Here is a 25,036-nt window from a genome sequence, read left to right as displayed (position 1 = left end):
ATAATCCCCCCTCCCATTTTCCCACAATAGAAAATGCAGGCCTGACACAGGAGACTCTACACCAATGATGGCTAACCTTTTTTGCCTCGTGTGCTAAAAGCAGGGGGAACGCAGGGGGTTGGGTGCAGTTTTGCCACACCCATAATGCTATGCGCGTGACCCCAGCACGCATGTGCATGGTTCTCCTCCGCGCATGCGTGTGCGACCAGTGCTCTCCCTCCACTTTTGGCGTGCTTTTTTCGCCCTCCCCAGGCTCCAGAGGCTTTCTAGGAGCATGGGGAGGGCGAAAACAGACTCCCCCCACCCCAGAGGACCTCTGGAGGCTTCAGGAGCTTCCCTGAAGCCTCTGGAGCTCAAAAAAACGGACCTATCGGCAAATCGGAAGTTTGGGAACGCTCGCATGAGTCTTTCTGCATCCAGGAATGCCTTTCCACCCTCTGGCTGGATGACCTTTGAGTGTTCCAGATCACATGTTCAAAAGTTCCACATTTGCAATGATCACAATGGGCAGGTGTCCAGGAATTAGCCACCAAGGAAGGGAACTTCATGGAGCTTTTAGGAAACAGTTTCTTTCTGCCTCTTCTTTGCATTAATGACACGCAGCGGCTTCGGTCACCTTCCTGTTTTCGTGGCTGGGCCAGCACAGAGCAAAGAGGAATTCCATCCAAATACTTGGCTGACTGGTCAAGCTTTAAGTAGATAAACATGGTTTGTGCATTTACATCAATTGTTTTTTTCCCCCCTCCTGGTTTCTGTTTGTTCATCTCCATCCAGAGAGATCTTTTGAAATCCCCAATGATCAGCCGCCCTTTTTTCAATTTTTCCATTTGCATAACCTGTGCAATTTATTATTAACATTTTCCATTTGGATAACCTGTACAATTTTTTAAATTTGCAATTTGCATAACCGGTGAAATATTTTTATTTGCAATTTGCATAACCTGTTGATTTTTTTAAAAAAATCAATTTGCATAACCTGTGCAATTTTTTATTTGCAATTTGCATAACCTGCGCAATTTAAAAAAATCAATTTGCATAACCTGTGCAATTTTTTATTTGCAATTTGTATAACCTGCGCAATTTAAAAAAATCAATTTGCATAACCTGTGCAATTTTTTATTTGCAATTTGCATAACCTGCGCAATTTTAAAAAATCAATTTGCATAACCTGTGCAATTTTTTATTTGCAATTTGCATAACCTGCGCAATTTAAAAAAATCAATTTGCATAACCTGTGCAATTTTTTAAAATTTCAATTTGCATAACCTGTGCAATTTTTAAAAGTCTGCCAAAGCTACATCCTTGCCTTGATGGAAATCTTTGGGCTATACTGTGCTCCCATATAAAACTTTGGCCAATAAAAAAACACCCCTAGCATTGGCTTGCTACATCACTGAGGATTTGACTCAAACAAGTTACTGGTCCTCATGATTGTTGGAACTTCAGAGCAAGGGTCCAAAATGGGAAAAAAAATTGACCTTGTGTAAAGTGGTAGAGCTGGCAGGATGAATCGTGCCACATTTACAGGTGGTCCTCGACATACGACTGTAATGGAGCCTGCCAATTACGGTCACAAATCGGGTCGCTCATATGAACGACTCAGTTTTATGATTTTGATACCAGCGGTCGTTAAGCAAATGAGGCCACCCTAAAACAAACCCCCATTGTTCACTACGGCACAGTTTCTTAAAGCCAAACCTTCGCAAAACGCGCTCACAGGACGCTGCAAACAACAGTAAAAGCAGCCATTTGCAGCTGGGGTTATGGGACTGTAGGAGGGGGGCAGGGGTGAAATGCTCTGAAGCCTGCTACCGCTTCGCTACTAGTTTGCAGGCTCATCGCAGGAACTAGCGCGCAGCACTGAAAAAGGAGGATTGAGAAGGCTTTTCTGACTCTGCAATGGTAAGTAGAATAGCAAGGTGGGGGAACAGCTGTGCTGCACAATTTATATTTGCTAGGAAGCAGGATCTCCTGCTTTCTAGCGAATATAAATCGCGCAGCACAACTGATTGTCCAACAGCTGATCGTCGGAACTATTGTTAGTAAAAAAATGCTTAAAAAAGGTTCGACGATCAGCTGTGCGACGATCAGCTGTGTGGTAATCAGCTGTTCCACGCGATTTCTGGAGAATATAAATCACGCAGCACAGCTGATTGTCCAACAGCTGATCGTCGGAACTATTGTTAGTAAAAAAATGCTTTAAAAAAGGTTCGACGATCAGCTGTGCGACGATCAGCTGTGTGATAATCAGCTGTTCCACACGATTTCTGGAGAATATAAATCATGCGGCACAGCTGATTGTCACACACGACTCGCCCGAACCAGTAGTAAAAAAATGCTTTAAAAAAGTTTTGACGATCAGCTGTGTGACAATCAGCTGTTCCATGCAATTTCTAGTAAATATAAATTGCACAGCGCAGCTGATCGTCGCACACCTGATCGTCCAAACTACCAGTTCGCCCAAACCGGTAGCATTTTTTACTACCGGTTGGGGGCGAACCACCCCAAACTGGTAGCATTTCACCCCTGTGGGGGGGAGGGCAATCCTCGGAACTTCAAATCTAAGAAACCGGTCGTAAGTCGAAGACTACCTGTTGAAAAAAGAGCTCGTTACATTCTGATTTTAATTTTTTCCTCCCTCTTGTTTTAAAGATGCGCCAATATTTATTTCTCAACCTCATTTCCTAAACGCTGACCCGGCTTTATTGGACACGGTAGACGGTTTGCATCCGAACGAAAAGGACCACGATTTGTTTGTCGATATCCACCCAGTGAGTTTGTCATTTAATCACCAATTGGTGGATTTACGGCTGTTAATCAGGGCGATGATTGCGGGTTCCAAATGTTTTATTAATCCTTTTGCTCAAAACAGGACAGGCAGGTACAATTCCGGTGAGGTTCCCTGCCCATTTCTTTCAACTTGATTAGCCCTGTTTACATTTTAAGGTTTGATGAATCTGAAAAGAATTATTATTTTTAAAAAGAGGGGGCTGATTTCCACATTGTGGGTGGAAATTATTTTAATACTGGCTTTGCCATTTTGGAAAATATCCCTTTCTTGAAAGCCTAGACCAGCGATGGCGAACCTTTTTTTGGCTCGCGTGCCATAAGTGGGGGGAGCGCAGGAGGGTCGTGTGCAGATGGGCCGCACCCATAATGCAATGTGCGACCCCACCCATGCGCATGCGCGCACTACAGGGGCGACCTCACCCATTTTTGCATGCTTTTTTCGCCCTCCCTAGGCTCCAGAGGCTTTATAGGAAAATGGGGAGGGCGAAAACAGCCTCTCCCCCACCTGGAAGCCTTCCGAAGGCTTCAGGGACCTTCAGGAGGCTTCCCTGAAGCCTCCGAAGCAGTCAAAACGACCCACTTCTGGTTTGCTCGGAGCACTTAAAACAACCCTCCGAGCAAACCGGAAGTGACTTCTGGTTTGCTCGGAGGGTGGTTTTGACTGCCCCCGAGGCTTCAGGGAAGCCTCCTGAAGGTCCCGGCTCAGGGACCTTCAGGAGGCTTCCCTGAAGCCTCGGGAGCAGTCAAAACCGAGCAAACAGGAAGTCACTTCCGGTTTGCTCGGAGGGTCGTTTTGAGCGCTCCGAAGGCTTCAGGGACCTTCAGGAGGCTTCCCTGAAGCCTCGGGAGCAGTCAAAACAACCCTCCGAGCAAACAGGAAGTCCGTTCCCGAACTTCCGGTTTGCCCGTAGGATCGGTTTTTTGCGCTCCGGAGGCTTCAGGGAAGCTCATGAAGCCTCCGGAGGGCCTTCCGGGGGCGGGGGGCTCTTTTCGCCCTTCCCAGGCTCCTATAAAGGCTCTGGAGCCTGGGGAGGGCAAAAAATGTGCGCTGGCCATTTGACAGGGCAGCGCCTTGCATGCCCTGACAAATGGCTCCGCGTGCCACCTGTAACACACGTACCATAGGTTCGCCATCACTGGCCTAGAAGCATCACTTTGGTTCTTATTATGATGATGGTCACCATTGTTTTTTTTTCCACATTTGCAATTGCTGCCTTACATTTCCTTTTAAAAAATTCATTGTTGTGCACTGCCCACAGTCAGCTTCGGTGAGCAGCCCGGTATAAATTTGATTAAATAAATTCTTCAAATGCTAACAGGCAGGAACTTGCCTTTGCATTTGTATTCTAAAAGGAAATAGCTTGAGGGACTAGTCGTATCTTTGCATGCAAATTTTAAACAACAAAACATTTATTTGCCCCACCTATTCTTGTCTTTGTTTTCGAAACTGAACGGGTAATTTAAAAGATCCGTCCCTACCAGGTCATAAACAGTTTTTAAGTGGTGGCTAAAGATCAGTTAGGGATGTGGTGGCTCAGTGGCTTAAACACTGAGCTTGTTGATCGACAGTTTGAATCCCTAGCGCTGCGTACCGGAGTGAGCTTCTGTTACTTGTCCCAGCTTCTGTCACCCTAGCAGTCCGAAAGCACATAAAAAATGCAAGTGGAAAAAATAGGAACCACCTTTGGTGGGAAGGGAACAGCATTCCGTGCACCTTCGGTGTTGAGTCATGCTGGCCACATGCCCACGGAGACATCTCCGGACAGCGCTGGCTCTTTGGCTTTGAAACGGAGATGAGCACCGCCCCCTAGAGTCAGGAACGACTAGCAAAGATGTGCGAGGGGAACCTTTACCTTTTAAGGTCAGCTAAAGTTTTCAATGGACTTTGGGGTGCAGTTTGAGAAACCCAGGGAAGTCTTCGTTGGCAATAAATAGTCTTTGCAATTGTTCTTGATTTGCGATGATTATTACTATTTCTTTTTAAAGAATGCTTGGCGATTGCAAGACTGAGTGAATAAATGATTACATGAATGGATTTTGTGGCTGCAAGAAGGACACAAATCAAGTTTGTCTCTCTGGATAAATTGGCCAAAAAGGGGCTTGTAGAAAAGATGGAATCCTTACTTGGAGAGCCTCGTGATTAAAATCTGTGCGTAGGGATTTGGCTGCGAGAAAAGACCCTTGGTGTGTTATAGAATAGAGAAGAATGAAGGAGCTGGAAGGGTCCTGGGAGGCCTTCTAGTCCAGCCCCCTGCTCAAGCAGGAGACCGTATACCATTTCAGACAGGTGACTTTCCAAACTCTTCTTCAAAAACCTCCAGTGTTGAAGCACCCACGATTTCTGGAGGTAACTTCTGTTCCTCTGGTGAATTGTTCTCACTGTTAGGAAGTTTCTCTTTAATTCCAGGTTGCTTCTCTCTTTGTTTAGTTTCCAACCATTGTTTCTTGTCCTGGCCTCTGGTGAATAATTTGATTCCCTCTTCTTTGGGGCAGCCCCTCAAATACTGGAATACTGCTATCGTCACTCCTAGTCCTTCCTTTCTTTAGACTAGCCAAACCCAAATCCTGCAGCTGTTCTTCTTACGTTTCAGTCTCCAGGCCTTTGATCATCTTAGTTGCTCTTCTCTGAACTTTTTCCAAAGTCTCAGCATCTTTTTTGTAGTAGGGTGAGTATTGGTTTTGAGTATTCCAGGTGTGGCCTTACTAGGGCTTGTGAAGACAGATCAGCACAGGTGGAACCATTCAAAGTTACAACGGCACTGAACCAAATCGGCTCACGACCATTTTTCACCCTTATTTTTCACCCTCATTTCGCACAATTTACATTTGGATGCTTGACAACTGAGTCGCATTTATGACGATCCCGGGGTGACGTGGTCCCCTTTGGTGATTGTCGGATGAGCAAAGACCATGGGGGAGACCAGATTCACTTAACAACGGGATGACTAATTTAAGAAGCGCTGTGATTTGGGGCAAAACTCAACGGAACAAGGGTCCCCCTTAGCAAGATAAATTTGGGGCTCAGTTGTGGTCGTACGTTCGAAGACCCCTTGTATTTCCCCCAATATTTTCATGCAGGCTTTGTGGTTTTACATTCAGACACCGACAAGCAGCAACTGCTCCTCACTTCGTAATTATTATTATTAATATGAGTTGGCTTGAAACTCAACATTAAGAAGATTAAGATCATGGCATCCATCCCTCTCAATTCCTGGCAAATAGATGGGGAAGAAACGGAGGTAGTGACAGGTTTTTTCCTGGGCTCCAAGATCACCGCAGTGGGGACTGCAGCCAAGAAATTAAAAGACGCTTGCTCCTGGGGAGGAAAGCGATGGCAAATCTAGACAGCATATTAAAAAGCAGAGACATCACCCTGCCAACACAAGTGTGTATAGTCAAGGCTCTGGTTTCCCCAGTTGCAATGTGTGGCTGTGGACGTTGGACCTCAAGGAAGGCAGAGCGCCAAAGAATGGAGGCCTTTGAACTCTGGTGCTGGAGAAGACTCCTGTGAGTCCCTTGGACTGCAAGGCCATCCAACCGGTCAGTCCTAGAGGAGATCAACCCTGACTGCTCTTTAGAAGGCCAGATCCTGAAGAGGAAACTCAAAGACTTTGGCCACCTAATGAGAAGGAAGGACTCACTGGAGAAGAGCCTCACGCTGGGAATGATGGAGGGCAAAAGAAGAAGGGGACGACAGAGAATAAAGGTGGCTGGATGGAGTCACGGAAGCAGTCGGCGTGAGCTTGAATGGACTCCAGATGGTAGAGGGCAGGAAGGAGGAACGTTCTCCATGGGGTCGCGATGGGTCATTCGGACATGACTTCGCAACTAACAGCAATAACAACAATGAGTGCATGCAAATGGGATTCCTTTGGAGACATTCTGAGCTTTGCCGTAGATCACAGAAATATTTCTGAAATGCAGAATATAGATGACGTAGGGAAGGATGTTTCCTTTTTCTTGAGAACCACTTCCTTGGAACTGGGGCGCCACCTCTGCTTCCTCCTTCCGAGTCCCTTTCGGGAGAGGGGGCGGTCTAGAAGCATTAAATTAAATTAAATTAAAAATTAAATTAAATTAAATTAAATTAAATTAAATTAAAATTCCTCTTCTTCATCTTTTCCTTCTCTTTCTCCTCCTCCTCCTGCTCTTCCTCATTATTTTTCTTCCTGTTCTTCTCCTTCCCTTTCTCCTTCTTCTTCCCCTGCCTTTTTTCTTCCGTCTCTTTCTCCTTCCTCTTCTTCACCTTCCTCACTGACTTTTTCTCCTTTACCCCTTTCTTCCTCCTCTTCTTTCTTCTCATACTCCTTCCATTCTTCTCCTTGCTCTCCACTTTCTCCCTCTTCTTCTTCCTCTTCTCCTTCTCCTCCCATCTTTGTTCTCCTTCCACTTCTCCTTCCCCTCCTCCTCCTCCTTCTATCCTTCTTCTTCTTCTCCCCACTTCCTCCAATCTTTCTTCTCCTTCCTCTTCTCCTCTTTCTTCCACGCTTCTCCTTTTTCCTCTTCCTCCTCTTCTCCCCTCCTTTTCCTCCTATCTTCTCCTTCCTCTTCTCCTCCTCCTTCCATCCTCCTGCTCCTTCCTCTTCTCTTCCTCCTGCCATATTTGTTCTCCTTCCACTTCTCCTTCCTTTCCTCCTCCTTCTTCCTTCCTCCTTCTTCCTTGTCTCCCCTCCTCTTCTCCTCTTTCTTCCATCCTTCTCCTCTTCCCTCCTCTCCCCTCCTCTTCCTTCCATCTTTCTCCTCCTTCCTCTTCATGTCTCCTCCTCCTCCTCCTTCATCTTCTCTTCCTCCTCCCATCTTTGTTCTCCTTCCTCTTCTTCTCCACCTCTCCTCCTTCCCCTTCTCTCTACTGCAAAACACCAGGATACCGCGATGGGTCAGCAATAAAGCGACCAGGCTTGCAAACATCTGATGTTCTGGTGCCTCTGAGCTCCCAGTGTCATCATCATCTTGCCCAGCTCCAGTAGGTGTTGAGTCACTCTTAATCTCTCCTCCGAAACCTTCTCCCACATAAACCTTGCAGGCATTCTCATGTCCATGTGCCAGTTCAGGCCTTTCAAGAGACAAGCAGTTTGAACCTGGATTTTGATTCTCCAGATAGGTTAGTAACTACAACTAGTAGTAACTACAACTAGTAGTAACTACAACTAGTAGTAACTACAACTACTAGTAGTTACTACCAGTAGTAGCTACTACCAGTAGTTGTCATAGTAGTCACGAACAACTATGTTATTAACACGGTTGTTAATTGGATCTGGCTTCCCTAGGGATTTTGCTTGTCAGAAGGTCATTAAAGGAGATTACATTGTCCCAGGACACTGCAACCGTCATAAATATGTCAGTGGCCAAGCATCTGAATTTCAATCCCGTGACCATGGAGATGCGGCAGCGGTCATAAGTCTGAACAGCAGTCCTAAGTTACTTTCATTCCCAGTGCCGTTACAACTTTCAATGGGTCACTAAACAATGTGTTGTAAGTCGAGGACTGCCTCCATACCGGCAGCTTCCTGGATAAAACGAACGGCGGTTTTGTTCCTGCCGCGGACGCGCCCATTTGGTTGACGTGCTGGCAGCTCCGTGCAGACCAAATTGTGGCGTGATTTGGGTCCGTTTTGTTCCCCGTGGCCTGATTACATTCCTTTTGCTAATTGTTTGTGTGGGGAGGGCTGGGATTTCTTCGAATACAAGGCCTTTGCTTAGAGAGGCTTTGGACCCCCCCCCTCCCGGCCAAAGGGGGGAGGAAAATCAATGGGATCTTTGTAACCCAAAGAACTAAATCCGTTTCTTCTTTCTCTGCAGCTGACGGGGATTCCCATGAACTGTTCGGTCAAAATACAACTCAATCTGTTCATAAAACACGTCTCCGGCATCTGGTAGGTTGTGGGCCAAGCGAGGGAGAGACTGGGCTCTGGGTTTCTTCGTCTCTTCTGGGAAGCCTCTTCATCCCTGGCCAGGGAGCTGGGCAGCCAAGAGGGAGGAACAATGGCCCTCACACAGCCCCAGGCTCAGGCTGGGCAAAGGGGGATTTTGAAACGAGTCTCCTCTTTTCCTCTGTCCAGGCAAACCGGACAGATTAAGCCCGTGGTTTTGCCCCTGGTTTGGTTTTCCGAGGTAAGTATGAGTCTGGCTGCATGCTTACACATACATACATACATACATACATACATACATACATACATACATACATACATACATGGGGGGGGGGGGAGAACACCTTCTGAGAAGGGTGAATATAGTTTACATTAACTTTCAATCAGGTTAACCTTCCTCCCTCCCTCTCTCCCTCTTTTTCCTTCCTTCCTTCCTTCCACCTTCCTTCCTCTTCCTACCTCCATCCCTCCCTCCCGCCTTCCTTCCCCTCCCTTCCTCCCTCCCTCCCTCCTCCCTCCCACCTTCCTCCCTTCCTTCCTCCCTCCCACCTTCTTCCCTTCCTTCCTCCCTCCCTCCTTCCATCCATCCCTCCTTCCTTCCCCTTCCTTCCTCCCTCCCTCCCTCCCTTCCTCCCTCTTTTCCTCCCTCCCTCTTTTCCTCCATGTCTATCTCCTTCCTCCCTGCCTCCCTTCCCCTCCCTCTTTTTCCTTCCTTCCCCTCCCTTCCTCCCTCCCTCCCTGCCTTACTCCCTCTCTTCCTTCCTCTTTTCCTCCCTGTCTATCTCCTTCCTTCGTTCCTCCCTCTCTCCCTCCCTTCCCCTCCCTCCCTCTTTTTCCTTCCTTCCTTCCCCTCCCTCCCTCCCTTCCTCTTTTCCTCTGTCTATCTCCTTCCTTCCTTCCTCCCTTCCCCTCCCTCCCTCTTTTTCCTTCCTTCCTTCCTTCCCCTCCCTCCCTTCCTCCCTCTCGTCCTTCCTCCCTCTTTTCCTCCCTCCCTCTGTCCCTCCCTCTCTTTATCCAAATCTTCATTACTTGAATTTGCGAACCTTGCACAATATGACAAATCGTCCTTTGGCCAAGAACGAGATGAGATGGAGAAGGGGATGGCGGGGGGGGGGGGAGGGAGATCCACCTGGGCTGCGAAGCCCCAAAGGATCCCTCGCCACTCTTAAGCGAAACCCTGGAAAGCAAGTTGGGTGTTAATTGTTTCATTCCCTTGGATTCAACCATGTTCTCCCACACGGCTAGGAATCTCGCCTCTTGCGGGCAAATAAAATCTTGCGAGGCAGTAAAAACACTCACTGATTGTTTCTTTGTCCTGAACAGAGCGGGGAGGTAGTAGGGGATGTTTTGAACGACTACTACACCCATCTGATAACCATCCCTTCATTGCTGGAATACCTGAAGTTCTGCCTCATGGGCTTAGGAGGACTTCTGCTTTTGGCAGCTGGCTTAGTTGGGCTCAGGACCAAGGTAGGCTGCGAATGACCTTAGATCTGCCGCTCTCCTTCCTTATAACATTGGTTTTTGGGGTCTTCCTTTCTCCTCCTGACCCTCCCTGCTGTCAGTCAGCCGATTACTTCCCTCTCCGTCCAAATGTTACTCTTGTTTTCTTCTTCAGTTTGCACAGAAAGCATTTTTTAAAACAAACAAACAAGAAACTTGGAGTTGGCATCAGAAAAACTGGATAACGTGTTTCTTCCGTGAACTTCTCCTTTAGAGGTTTCAGCGAGTTGGCGATAGTTCTCTTTCGTACCCCGCCTACCTAGAGTTGGCTTCCTACAGGCTGGGTATTCCGTCCTCCTCCTGGGCCTGCCCAGTTTGAGCTGCCATCTCTTTCTCTTTGAGAAGAGATACAGATTAACAGAGTTGGAAGGGACCTTGTAGGTCGTCTAGTCTGACCCCTCCGCCCAAGCAGGAGACCCTACACCATTTCTGAACAATGGGAGTCTTGAAAGCCTCCAGTGATGAAGCTCCCACAAGTTCTGAAGGCACGTTTTTCCATTCAATATAGAATAACAGAGTTGGAAGGGACCTTGCAGGTCATCTAGTCCTCTGCCCTACACCATTCAGGACAGATGGCAGCCCAGTTTCTTTTTGAAAGCTTCCAGTTATGAAGCCCCCACAACTTCTGAAGGCAACTTCTGTTCCATGGGTTGATTGCTCTCACTGTCAGAAATTTTCTCCTTATTTCCAGGTTGAATCTCTCCTTGGTCAGTTTCCATCCATTATTCCTTGTCTGGCCTTCAGGTGTTTTGGAGAATAGCTTGACCCCCTCCTCTCTGTGGCAGCCCCTCAAATATCCTGTCTATACTGTCTCCCCTGATCCTTCTCTTCACTAGGCTAGCCATGCCCAGTTCCTGCAACCGTTCTTCCTATGTTTTAGCCTCCAGTCCCCTCATCATCCTGATTGCTCTTCTCTGCACTCTTTCCAGAGTCTCAGCATCTTTTTTATAGTGTGGTGAGCAAAACTGGATGCAGGATTCGAGGTGTGGTCTTACTAAGGCTTTATAGAGTGGTATTAGAACCCCCCTTGATCTTGATTGTATCCCTCTGTTAATGCAATTTAGGATTGCATTGGCTTTTTTGGCTGCCGCTGCACACTGCTGGCTCATGGTCCAGGCCAAGGAGAAAACTTCATTCTTAAAGTTCAACATCTATAACAACAATTCAATCTAATCAGTAAAACCCAAAATCAATTTAAGGCGGTCTTTCTCAACCTTTCCCCCTATTTCTTTGGAGGTTGTGAGTCCCCAAAGTCACAAGGTGTGTCCAATGACCTCAAGAAACACCCATTGCATCCAACCTCCCATGTCGATCTCCATCTCGCATGGAGAGCCCTCGATGAGGACTGTGACCTTCAGCTTTTTTGGCCGCCTTGTGCGGACTTGGCCGATTGATGTGTGGTAGGTGACTCTGATGTCAGCCTCTGAGCGCTCTGAGTGGTTGCGGCTGCGATGCCCCTTAGTTGGGCCTCTGCTGGCGGTTATAGAGTGAGATTAGATTTGGCAAGTAATCTTCTCTATAAATTAATGTCCCGCACACCGCATACAATGCGGTCTAGTATGAGTTTGTCTAGGTCTCGGAACTCGCAGTACACTGCGGCCTTTCTTAGCGCCGCAACGTACTCGTTGATCTATTCGCCTTCCTTCTGATTGCGAATATTAAATTCGTGCTGGCGGACGTGCTTAGACGGCTTGGGAGCGTAGTGGGTCCTCAGCGTCTATTGGAGCACCAACCAAGTGACCGATTGTAGCGGCGTTAGTTCAGAGAGATCTTTGGCAGTTTCGAACACTTCCTGTCCACAGTAACCCAGGAACACGTTCTTCTTGCGGCCTTCAGAAAGGCCCATGAGGTCGTTGGCTTCGAGGAAGCAGTCGAACCTCAGCATATACGAGTCCCAGTGCTCGGTGACTGCGTCGTACGGAGTCAGTGGGGCGTGCATGGCCATTTTGTGTTCTGAGGGAATTTTGAGTTTGCCGCTCAAAAATGGCTGCTTGAAGCCACGCTGGTGTACTTGCTGGATTGCTACGCTCTTTTTGGTTGGCCTTCCAATCCCACCTTCGTCGCCAGTGTTAGATCTAGTAATGGAAAGGCAGACTCAGGCTAAGGCAACAACAGCTCCTTATTGTAACAGAAGAAGTATGTACAATCCAGCGAAGGTTGAGTCTCACAGGAGCCCTTTTATAGGGAGCTGTCAGACCCTTCGACCCAATAGGATTAAACCTCTGTTCCCGCCGGAACGGAGGACCTTGGTGGAAACCACTATAAGAATTGCTAATATCTAACAGATGAGAAGTTAAAAATCAAAGCAAAACTTTCTAACCCTTATTATCTTCTGTGTTCACATTGGACCTGTTTACTTCCCCAACAGACGTTGAGTCTTTCACAGCAAAAGGATCGGTCGGTTGCCATACAGATTCCACCTAGATCTGACATTAATTATGGGTATCATGGTCCTTTGGTAAGCGATCCTTCAGTGGATCATGTTAAAAAAAAATATAGATGCCTAGCAGAGAATCTTTCCCTTCTGATGTCTCTCACATTTCCCTAACTCCTCTCTTGAATGTTACAGGAATCTTTTCACCATACTAAGCAACTGTTTGTCAACGTTAATTGTGTGTGTTTGTGTAACCCTTGTTCTTTTTTGTAGCATGGCTTTCAGCCCAGCTGCCTGGGGCTCAAAAGATTGAAAATATGTTGCAACCACCCCCACCACCACCCTGTCTAACAATAACTCGCTTCTTAATCGCTTTTAAATCATATTTAAATTGATGAAACCTAAATGTTTAAATGTGCTTAATTTAGGACAAACAATTCAACTGACCTCTTAAAGTTAATTTAAAAAGAACATAACCTAACCAATAAAACCGTTAAACCGTATCTTCCTTCCTTTCAATCAAGTAACCTAAATGTCCTTCTAAAACTAATCTAAACTGTTTTAAACCAGGCTAATTATTTTCTAGGGAAAAAGCTTTTTATTTTGGCGTAGTAATAAAAACTCAGGACCTAGAGGGGCAATCCCTGCGTCCAGGAAAAAAGCCACCTTGCAATGGATGGAGATGAAATTGTAGGCGGAGATCTGAAAAAAAAAAGCAAACAAAAAAAACAAAAGGTAACGGTCCAGTTCGCGGTTTTAACCACAAAAATGTAGCTTGATTCAGTTTTAAAACCTCCTCGGGTTTTAAAACGGCTGCTGGAATGGCTCGCTGCTTTAAAAAAATACATTCCGTCTTCGCGGCAGCTAATCTTAGCCGACGGCTTCTGCTTTTTAATACGCCCCCCCTAACTTTATCATCGCCCCACTCATACAATAACCCACTTAATCCTCTGTGACTTCTCCCCACCCCACCCTGCCACGTCTTTTGATACAGATCAATGGAAATATTGGAAGACCCGATCCGCCTCTGGAGTTCGTTGCTTCGCTAAGCCTCGGATGGCGTAACTTCTCGGCAACTGATTAACCTTTCGTTGAGTCCCTTTCTTAAAAAAATAGTATATGAAATTTTGTAGGATGGGTATCAGTCAAGCTGAAGGCCCCCCAACTCTTGGCCTTGAGAGACCTCTGGGTGACTTTCCCTGAGCAGGAAATTGTGGTCCACCAGTGGCCAGAAGAGCTGGCAGCAGATTCGGACAGTGAGGAGGTTGGGGAGGAACATGGGCCAGTCCTGGAGTCTGGAGAAGGTTCTGAGGAGGGCTCTGTGTTGGAGGCAGAGAAGGGGACAGAGCCGTATGCCAGTTATCAGCTGCCTTCGGAGTCAGACATCAGTAGGGCAGAAGAACAGCTGGAGCCTGTTCCCAGTGTGCGCATGCACAGAGTTGCCAGAGGAAGGGAACAGCTAAGGAACGGGCAACTTGGGAGTAAGGCCACAGGTGGACGATGAAGGGCCCCTCCCAGAGAAAATAAAAGAGGAGCGACAGGGGAGTGGAGTTTGCAGGAGACAATTAGTTCGCTTCATTGGTTCGTGACTCTCCGAGGCTCCTGGCCAAGCTTTGCAGATATCAGCCTGTTAGATAAGGTCTGTGACTGTAAATCCTCCCTTGAAACACTTTGCTGGCTGTGAACGAGCAGAATTTACTGTAAATTAATAGAAAGGTTTTTTGTCGGGACAAGGAGTTTGCTTCATGCTCTCGGGAAGCCTCAGTCAGAACAGGAAGAGATAGAAAATCCTCGATTTACGACTATTCCACGTTACCAGTGGCCTTCCCCGAAGCTGCTCAGATTCGTAGTTCTGACTGTCCAATTATCACCATTTGGTTGCTTGGCAACAAGCCTGCATTTTCAGCTAATTGCAGCATCCCGCCATCATGTGACCAAGATTTACAATGTTTTGTGAGATGGTTTAAATCCTCTCCTCCAATCCAGAGACTCTGCAGAGAGTTTGATGCTGCAGTTTTTAACCATGATGGGAGACGATCTCGGTTTGTTCCATTCTCTCTGTGGTTGGGCTAAACCACAGGATTCAGTGGCAGGGAAACCGGGCCAGCCTCCTGGTTCATAGAATGTCTGAAAAGGATGAGAGGTCAGAGTGGGAAGTTGGCTCAGCTGAGGAATCAACCCAACCTCACCTATTTCAGGATCTGGGCACTGCATGTTGTGGCCAGCCAGCAGAGTTGGCCGTAGAGTCGGACAGTGAGGAGGTTGGGGAGGAGCATGGGCCAGTCCTGGACATTGGGGAAGGCTTGGACGAGGGTTCTGGTTTGGAGGCAGAGATGGGGCCGAGGCCGCCTGGCAGTGATCAGGTGCCAACAGAGCTAGCCAGCAGTGAGGCAGAGGAACAGCTGGAGCCTGTTCCCAATGTGTACATGCGCTGAGCTGCCAGAAAAAAGGAACAACACAGAAATCAGGGTTGACTTGGGAGTAAAGTCACAGGTGGAAGGGGATTGGCCCCTTCCATAGGAAATAAAAGAGGAGCGAAAGGAAAGTGGCTTTTGCAGGAAACAATTCATTCGTCCGGTCATTAGATTCGTTTCAGGAGTGTGAAGATCTGTCCGTGAATCTCAGAGACTCTCTGCTCAATCTTTCCTTGCACAGCACCTCATTTGGAAAATATTTATGTGGCAGTTTTCCAAGCTAGATAAGGTCTATGGTCATAAATATTCCTTTGAAAGACTGTTTTCCAGGCCTTGGCTGAATGTGAATGAGAGGAAATCACGTTCATTTAACAAAAGGGGTTTTGTTGGGACCAGGACTCTGCCTGGTGCTTTTTAGGGAAGCCTAGTTCAGAACACGGCACATTCTAACTAACATCTGCCTTCTTTTCAGAGAAAGGCGGCAAGGACTTTGCAAACTCCCGATCCTCCGGAAGCCACGGAAACAAGCCCACTTCTGCAGGAGGACCCAACAATCACAGCTCATGATAGCAGTAATACCTGATATTACTGATATTGCTATTAGCCTCAGTTTCTCCTTGCGAAGGATATCTCAAGATCTTTTTTCATCGAGCCTGCTTACTCGCAGACGGGGGGGGGGGGAATGAAAGGGAACCGATGACTTACAAGACTGTGTGGCCTCTGAGAAGGCATCGGGGACCCCCTTCCCCAAGCAGGCAGCCTACTCCAGGTTGTCTTCTTCTCATGCCAAGAGTTGAAGGACCTCAACGGCAACCTTGGAGTTGGAGGACTGATGGAGAAGCCTTGAAGCGGCCAAGCAAAGACTCCAATCTATCCCCCTCCCCTCCCCTTTGCTGGATCATTTCCAGCTTCTCCTCCCCAGAAAGTCCTTTGATCCTTCTTAAAGGGGAATCACCCACCCTCGTCAGCCTTACCGTATAAAACAGACAGGACCACACGACCACACCGAGTTAATTCTTTCTTGTCAGGGTACATCAACACAACCTGGCAAGTCGGAAAGCACAATTCTCCCTCCTTTTCACCCTGAGAAATTTGGGAGGACCCCTTCTGAGCATCTTTCTCCACCATCTGTGGGCTAAGCAGGCTAATGATCTCACTTTTCCCTTGGGCGGCATCTTCCCAAGGGCCCGGAAAATGGGGAGGTTCAGGCAAGCTCAAATGAGTGTAAGGATTTATTGCAAGCTTAAGCTCTCTACAAGAATCTGAGCTATTAACGGTCAAGGGGAAGTTAAGAAAGGAATTCAAGGCAGGCTGGACTTACATCTCTTGTGGGCACGCGGGGACTCATGACTGATGACGTGTTTGACCTCTCTCCCTCAGATTCAGCCTGGTTCATCTACACATCTTTTATCCCTACATCTTTCCCACATACTATTACAGCCGTCCCCTTTACAGGATGAGAAACTAGGGAAGGCTCCTTATAAATCCTCATCCTCCACCCGTTATGCAGCTGAGGGCTCAGCAGTCCCTTATCTGACCATCCTCTTGGCAGCGTCTCTTGGCCCTGTCTTCCAAGGCCTTTCCCACATGCCATAATAGCCACATGGTTTAAAGCCTGAGAAACTAGGGAGGGTTCCTTATAAATCCTCATTCTCCACCTGTTATGCGGCTGAGGGCTCAGCAGTCCCTTATCTGACCACCCCCTTGGCAGCGTCTCTTGGCCCTGTCTTCCAAGGCCTTTCCCACATGCCATAATAGCCACATGGTTTAAAGCCTGAGAAACTAGGGAGGATTCCTTATAAATCCTCATCCTCCACCCGTTATGCAGCCGAGGGCTCAGCAGTCCCTTATCTGACCATCCCCTTGGCAGCGTCTCTGGCTCCTTTTCTCGCAAGGCCATTCTCACATTTCTTTTACCTATGGGGCCGTTCACGTGGCTGTCCGATTGTTGTGTCTGTAAAAGATCCTTTTAATTGTAGCCTCTCTCCCTTTTTGACGCAAGTGCTTCTTCGTGCACAGCTGCACAAACAGTCTTTCAATCCCGGCTCCGCACAGCACACGAAGGCAAAAAATCGAGTGCGAGTTTATGGATGCAGATGATCAGTTCCTGTTTGGTCTGGACCTGGAAACCTATCTCAAGTTTTCACCGACAATCTATCAGTATTTATAAACACCAGCAAAACGTTCAGACAGACCAGCTGGAAATATAGACATTGGGGCAGCGGGATGTCTTTATGTGTGTGTATGTGTGTCTTTGCCCAGGGAACAAACATTTTCACTGTGAAATCTCCTTCCAGGGGAGACCTCGGCACCCCCCAAAGTTCATTCTGCCTTTTTCAGCAAGCACCTCCTTTAAAAAAAGAAGAAAATAATTTTATTCACCTTTTAAAAAAACATAACAAAGACTAATACAGCGTAAACTAGTAAAGCAAGCCTTTGGAAGGTGCAGAAAAAGAAAAACGATGACCGAAAGGCAACGAAGAGAATAATAAGAATAATAAATCAGTTTCCACCTTCATCGCACTGAAGGCCAGCTAATATCACTTCTCACCTCTTTTAAAATTGCAAATAAATTAAAATAAAACCACCTCCACTTTTGAGTTTTATCTACCTGCAATCCAGAAATGATCACCCTTGCAGCAAAAAGTCCACGAGGAGTTACCAGAAATCTCAAAAAATACAGCTAGTCTCTGACTTATGACTGATGGTCCTCACACTTACGTCACTAGCAGCCATCCCCACAGTCATGTGATCAACAGTTGGGCACTTGGCAAACAGCATAGATGTATAACAGTTTGCAGCATCCTGAGGTCATAAACTGCTTTCCTGCTTTCCTACAAGCAAAATCAGCGGGCAAGCTGGATTCACTTAATGACTGAGTGATTCACTTCACAACTGCAGTTTCACTTAACAACATGGCACATTGGTGGTAAAATTGCTTAGCAATGAAAATTCTGGTCCCGATAGTGGAGAGAGAGAGAAAGAGAGAAAAGAGAGAGAGGAGGGGGGAGAAAGAGAAAAGAGAGAGGAGGAAGAGGTGACATAGAGAATGAAAAGAGAAAAGAAGAGAGGACAGTAGGGAGAGAGAAGAGAGAAAGAGAAAGAGAAAAGAGGGAGAGGAAAGAGAGGAGAGAAAGAGGAGAGGAAGAGAACAGAAGAGAGAAAGGGAGAGAAGTGAGAGAGGGAAGGGGAGGGAGAGAGGAGAGAGGAGATAAAGCAGGGAGAGGAGTGAAAGAAAAAAGGGAAGAGAAGAGAGAAAGGAGGAAGAGAAAAATAGAGAAGGAAAAGAAAAAAGGACAGTAGGGAGAGAGAAGAGAAAGAAGAGAAAAGAGGGAGAGAAAAGTTAGATGAGAGAAAAAAGGGAGGGAAGAGAGGGAGAGAAGTGAGAGGAGAGAAAGAGAAGAGAGAAAGGAGGAAGATAAGTGAGATAGAGAAGGAAAAGAAAAGGAGAGGACAGTAGGGAGAGAGAAGAGATGAGAAAGAAGAGAAAAGGGAGAAAAAAGTGAGAGGAAGAGGAAGAGAACAGAAGAGAAAGAAGGGAGAGAAGTGAAGAGAGAAAGCAGGGAGAGGAGTGAAAGAAAAGAGGGAAGAGGGGAGAAAGGAGGAAGAGAAGTGAGATAGAGAAGGAAAAGAGAAGAGGGGATAGTAGGGAAAGAGAAGAGAGAATGAGAGAAGAGAAAGAAATGAGAGAGAAGGAAAAGAAAGAAGAGAAAAGAGGGAGAGGAAGAAGAGGAAGAGAACAGAAGAGAAAGGAGGGAGAAAAGGAAGAGGAGGGAGAGAGAGAAGCAAGGAGAGAGAGGAGTGAAAGAAAAGAGAAGAGAGAAAGGAGGAAGAGAAGATAGAGAAGGAAAAGAGAAAACAAGAGAGGACAGTAGGGAGAGGAGGAAGAGAAAGAAGAGAAAAGGGAGAGAAAAGTGAGGAGAGAAAGAAAGGAAGAGAACAGAAGAGAAAGGAGGGAGAGAAGTGAGAGAGGCGGGAAAGCAGGGAGAGGAGTGAAAGAAAAGAGGGAAGAGGAGAGAAAGGAGGAAGAGAAGGAAAAGAGAAAAGGACAGTAGGGAGAGAGAAGAGAGAAAGAGAACAAGAGAAGTGAAAGAAATGAGAGAGAAGGAAAAGAAAGAAGAGAAAGAGGGAAGAGAGAGAAAGAGGAGGGACGGAGAGAAAGAACACACAGAGAGAAACATAGGAGAACAACAGGGATTTGGAATTCAGTTCCTCCCATGTCCAGGATGTTGCCTTTTCTCACCCACAGGCTCCAGTCTTGCCTTTCAAATGTTTTCTCCTCCTCCATCGCTTCTTTTCACAGGAGAGAAAAGAGCCGCGTTTACAGCTTTTGATGCAGGTTTCAGGACTCCATTTGGCCGCTAGGTGGGGCTGTTGCATTGGGTTTTTTCCATTTCAGTTTATTGCCCAAACTGAGAGATGACTTCATCTGGGTTAGAAAAAAAAGGCCCCAGCCTCTTGGGTGGGGGTAAAGTGGGATATCTGGCCCCAATGACAATCACCTTTGCGTCGGATGATGGAGGCCGTTCTCAATAAGCCATGATTAAACATCACCCAATTGACTGGGTGGCAGAAGGTACTTTTAGAATCAACCACAACTCTCTTTCAATACAATACAATACAATACAATAGTAGAGTTGGAAGGGACCTTGGAGGTCTTCTAGTCCAACCCCCTGCCTAGGCAGGAAACCCTATACCATTTCAGGAAGGTTCATGACCAGAAGAGAAAGTTAACCCCAAACAGCTCCATGGTGAGCTGGTAGTTAGGACCTCATAATGAATTAACTCATACACGCCACAACTTTGAAGGAGAGGCCGTCCACCGCAGTGTCACAATATCACAAGCCCTTCTAGGAGACCATCGGAGTTCCTCCTGACCATCATCTCTGCCCTGAATGCTCATCTTCTTAAGAGAGGTTGAAAGCTTTGGGGAACAGACGGTGGTTCGAAACCATCAATGGACTAAGGTTCTTCGGCCATGGTGAACAGCCCTGGAGACAATTCAACAGCAATAGCACTTAGACTTATATACCACTTTACAGTGCTTTACATCCCTCTCTAAGCAGTTTACAGAGTCATCATCTTGCCCCCAACAATCTGGGAAGAATAGAAGGCTGAGTCACCATGAGCCAGTGAGAATTGAACTGCCGGCACTGGGTACAGTTAGCTTGCAATACTGCATTCTAACCATTGTGGGGAAGAAAGGAAGGAGGGGAAGGAAGGCAAGAAGAAAGGAAGGAAGAGCAATAGCAGTAGCACTTAGACTTATATACCTTATATGGCGGATAACCTCCTCCATGTAAGCATTTAATTAATTATTTAAATGTTTAAGTATTTGTTTATTTATGTATTCTTTTTATGTATTCCATCGACTGTACACCGCCCCGAGTCCCTTTTGGGAGAGGGGGCGGTCTAGAAATATGAATAAAGTAAGTAAGTAAGTAAGTAATACCACTTCATAGGGCTTTACAGCCCTCTCTAAGCGGTTTACAGAGTCAGCTTCTTGCCCCCAACAATCTGGGTCCTCATTTTACCCACCTCGGAAGAAGGGAAAGCTGAGTCAATCTTGAGCTGGTGAGGATCGAACTGTTGGCAGTAGGCAGAATTAGCCTGCAATACTGCATTCTAACCACTGCACACGATGGAAGGAAGGAAGGGAGGGAGGGAGGAGGGAGGGAGGGAGGGAGGGAGGGAGGGAGGGAGGAAGGAAGGAAGGAAGGAAGGAAGGAAGGAAGGAAGGAAGGAAGGAAGGGGAAAAGGAAAAGCTGTAGGAATATCCCTTAGACTTATATACCACTTCATAATCCTTTTGCAGCCCTCTCTAAGCGGCTTACAGAGTCAGCCTCTTGCCCCCAACAATCTGGGTCCTCATTTTACCCACCTCAGAAGGATGGAAGGCTGAGTCAACCATGAGCCTGGTGAGATTCGAACTGCCAAATTGCAGGCAGCCAGCAGGCAGCAGAAGTAGCCTGCAGTACTACACTCTAACCACTGCCCCACCGTGGCTCAACCTAGAGAAGAAGTGAAGTCGATGTTCCGAAGCCAAGATAGAAACATTAAGACTCAATTTCTACCATACCGTGAGCATATTTATCATCGTAGAAGCTTTTAAAAGGAAATGCTTGTGTCTCCAGCGATGTTGGAAGCTTAATTACATTAGCATCGGACTGTCTCAGCTTTATGACTGGAGACCGGCTGTCTTGTGGGGGACATGGCTTTATGAATAATATTGCTGAGAAGGATTTGGCTTCCGGGACTGGGCTGGAGAAGGCCAATCAGCGTCCCTCCCGGGGGCTGTGGAGTCCAGATCTGATAAAATAACAGAATCACAGAGTTGGAAGGGACCTTGGAGGTCTTCTAGTCCAACCCCCTGCTCAAGCAGGAGACCCTCTACCATTTCAGACAAATGTTTAATAATAATAATAATATTTATTTCTTAGCCGCACCCTCTCCCGAAGGACTCGGGGCGGCGTACAATAAAACACATAAAAATACAAATATGGACAAAACATACATATAATATAGACGTATACAAAGAGGAGGTGGACAAATAGATGGAAACAATTAAAATCGCAATATTAAAAATCCCCTAAATAAATTTAATAAATAAATTACAAAAATAAAAAACCCGTCAGGAGCGATATGATCAGACTATGGTTGAGCCAGGCCAGCTACTTGGAATAGGTGGGTCTTGAGCTTTACACGGAAGGAGCGGAGGTCAGAGGTAGTCCTAATATCCGGAGGGAGGTCATTCCACAGGGCTGGGCCCGCCACAGAGAAGGCTCTACTCCTAGGCGCCGCCCCTCGGCACTGTCTGGTGGACGGCACCTGGAGGAGTCTCTCTCTGTGCGAGCGAATTGGTCGCAGGGATGTATGGGGCACGATACGATCCCATAAGTAACTAGGTCCTGAGCCATGGAGCGCTTTAAAGATTGTTATCAAAACCTTGAAACGCACCCGATAGACCACAGGAAGCCAGTGCAGCTCGCGCAGGAAAGGTGTCACATGGGAGTACCTGGTACTCCCCATAATTACCCGCGCGGCCGCATTCTGGACCAACTGTAGCCTCCGAGTGCATTTCAAGGGAAGCTCCATGTAGAGAGCGTTACAGTAGTCCAGGCGAGACATCACCAGCGCATGAGTGACTGTGCGTAAGGCGTCCCGGTCCAGTAGGGGGCGCAATTGGCGCACCAGGCGAACCTGGTGGAACGCCCCCCTTGCCACGGCTGTCACATGGTCATCCATGGACAGCCGGGCATCCAGGAGGACGCCCAAATTGCGCGCCCGCTCCACGGGGGCAAGTTGTACGCCCCCGATGGCCAAAGATGGAATTAATTGGCTGAACCGGGGAGCCGGTACCCACAGCCACTCCGTCTTGGAGGGGTTGAGCTTGAGTCGGTTGTCATCCATCCAGACCCGTACGGCTTCCACACACCGGGACATCACTTCGACGGCCTCGTTGGGGTGGTTCGGGGTGGAAATGTACAGCTGAGTATCATCAGCGTACAGATGATATCCCACCCCGAAACCACGGATGATCTCACCCAACGGCTTCATATATGTGTTGAACAGGAATGGCGAGAGGACCGACCCCTGTGGCACCCCACAAGTAAGGGGGCTTAGAGTCGACCTCTGCTCCCCTGCCAACACACGTTGCATCCGGCCGGAAAGGTAGGAGCCGAACCACCGCAAAACGGTGCCCTGGACCCCCAACCCCTCCAGTCGGCGCAACAGGATACCATGGTCGATGGTATCAAAAGCCGCCGAGAGGTCTAATAGGACCAGGATAGAGGAACAACCCCTATCTCTGGCCCTCCAGAGATCATCTACCAACGCGACCAAGGCCGTCTCCGTGCTGTGCCCGGGGCGGAAGCCGGACTGGCGCGGATCTAGATAATCATCTTCCTCCAGATGTCGTGGAAACTGATAAGCCACCACACTCTCTACAACCTTCGCCAAGAAGGGAAGGTTGGAGACAGGACGATAATTGGCCAGCTCCATAGGGTCCAGGGAAGGCTTCTTGAGCAAGGGTCTCACCACCGCCTCTTTCAAAGAGGCCGGGAGAGACCCCTCACTCAACGAAGCGTTCACTAGGCCTAGGAGCCAGTCGCGTGTAACCTCCCAGGATGCCAGTACAAGCCAGGAGGGGCACGGGTCCAATAAACATGTGGTGGGTCGCAGTTGTCCATGCATTCTGTCCAAATCCTCGATGGCAACCAAGTCAAACTCCTCCCAGATCGGTTTCTCAAGACTCGCCACGGACGTCTCCATTGGACCACTGACAGGAACCCAATCCTTCCGGATTTGAGCGATTTTATCCTGCAGATATTTCCCAAACTCCTCTGCCCTACCCTGTAAAGGGGCCTCCCGCGGCCTCTGAAACAAGAGGGAGCGGGACACCCGAAACAGGGCGGCAGGGCGGTTCTCTGCTGATGCAATGAGAGCGGCACAATATTGACGTTTGGCCGCTCTCAATGCCACAAGGTACATCCTTAAATGGGCTCGTACCTGTGTTCGGTCAAATTTGGAACGGGAGGATCTCCAACGACTCTCTAGGCATCTCTTGCGGCGTTTCATCACCCTTAGCTCCTCGGTAAACCAAGGGGCCAGGGTGGATCGTTGCCGCCAGAGAGGCCGCAAAGGCGCCACCCGGTTCAAGGCCCCGGTAGTCGCATCATTCCACGCGACCACCAGGTCCTCTACCCGGGGGCGGGTCAGGGTTACAGAAGGTGGCCCAAGCTCCGTCTGGAACCTATCTTGTTCCATCAGGCACCTGGGGCGGAACCATCTAGTGTTTTCCGGTTCCGCCTCCCCGCAGCGGGGGGTAGCACCAGGGAAGTCAAGTCTGAGGAGTGAGTGATCTGACCATGACAGGGGAGTGATGGTTAAGTTCCCTCTTCCCAGATCACTCAACCACTGGCCAGAGACAAAAACAAGGTCCAGGGTGTGTCCTCCCTCGTGTGTCGGGCCCTGAATCAATTGAGTCAGGTCCATGGCTGTCATGGAAGCCATGAACTCCCGAACCCCCTCGGATGCTTCTCCCACCGATGGCAGGTTAAAATCCCCCATCACTAAGAGTTTGGGGGTCTCAACCGCCACTGATGCGATCAGCTCGAGGAGTTCAGGCAGGGCCGCTGATGTATAGCGAGGAGCCAGGTATACTATCAGCAGGCCCAACTGTCTCCCAGGGCCCCATTTCACAACAAGGGATTCACACCCGGACGTTTGTGGCACAGTGGACTCCCTTGGCTCTAAATCCTCCCGAATAATCGCTGCTACCCCACCACCCCTTCCCTGGGCCCGGGGCTGGTGAAATGCTCGGTAGCCTGGTGGGCACATTTCCACGAGGGGTAAACCTCCCTCGTGGCCCAACCAGGTCTCCGTTATTCCCGCGAGGTCCGGCTCCCCCTCCAAAATTAGATCGTAAATGAGGGGGGCCTTATTAACGACGGACCTCGCATTGCATAACAACAGCCAATTTGTCCAATCTCTTCTTGAAAACTCCCAGTGTTGGAGAATTCACAACTTCTGGAGGCAAGTTGTTCCACTGGTTAATTGTTCTCATTGTCAGGAGATTTCTTCTTAGTCCTAGGTTGGTTCTCGATTCGTTTCCATCCATTGCTTCTTGGCCAGCCCTGGCTGTTTTGGAGAACACAACAGAATAACAAAGTTGAAAGGGATCTTGGTGGTCTTCTAGTCGGACCCCTTGCTCAGGCAGGGAACCCTCTACCATTTCAGACAGATGGTGTCCAATCTCTTCTTCAAAAAAAAAACTCCAGTGTTGGAGCACATCTGGAGGCAAGTCATTCCACTGACTAATTGTTCTCACTGTCAGGAAATTCCTCCTTAGTTCTAGGTTTCTTCTCTCCTTGATTAGTTTCCCCCCATTGCTTCTGGTCTGCCTTCTGGGGATCTGCAAAATAGGTTGGCCGCTCCTCTTTGCAGCAGCCCCTCAAATATTGAAACTCTGCTATCAGGTCCTTTAAGAGCAATGATTCTTTCGATTGGAAACAGTTCAGAGAAGAGCAGCTAAGATGATCAAAGGCCTGGAGACTAAAACATACGAAGAACGGCTGCAGGATTTG

General features: G+C 47.9%; 1 protein-coding gene across 4 annotated transcripts in view; it reads left to right on the top strand.

The window, feature by feature from the left end:
• SCARB1 (scavenger receptor class B member 1) overlaps window positions 1-17,539 on the top strand; it is a 62,773-nt gene extending 45,234 nt beyond the window's left edge. The window contains exons 8-14 of one of the 4 annotated variants that reach the window (XM_081966919.1): window positions 2,653-2,771; window positions 8,590-8,663; window positions 8,850-8,901; window positions 9,984-10,130; window positions 12,532-12,621; window positions 13,124-13,272; window positions 15,424-17,539. In XM_081966919.1, coding sequence (XP_081823045.1) covers window positions 2,653-2,771; window positions 8,590-8,663; window positions 8,850-8,901; window positions 9,984-10,130; window positions 12,532-12,621; window positions 13,124-13,231 — 590 coding nt within the window. In that variant the 3' untranslated portion in view covers window positions 13,232-13,272; window positions 15,424-17,539. The remainder of the gene's footprint in view (window positions 1-2,652; window positions 2,772-8,589; window positions 8,664-8,849; window positions 8,902-9,983; window positions 10,131-12,531; window positions 12,622-13,123; window positions 13,273-15,423) is intronic. The other 3 variants (XM_081966921.1, XM_081966918.1, XM_081966920.1) reach the window with 3 other exon arrangements.
• The last annotated feature ends 7,497 nt before the right edge of the window (window positions 17,540-25,036 follow it).

This window comes from Natrix helvetica (genome assembly GCF_964273705.1).
Source record: "Natrix helvetica genome assembly, chromosome: 14".
NCBI classification, from domain to species: domain Eukaryota; kingdom Metazoa; phylum Chordata; class Lepidosauria; order Squamata; family Natricidae; genus Natrix; species Natrix helvetica.
This window is presented reverse-complemented; position numbering and strand designations above follow the sequence as displayed.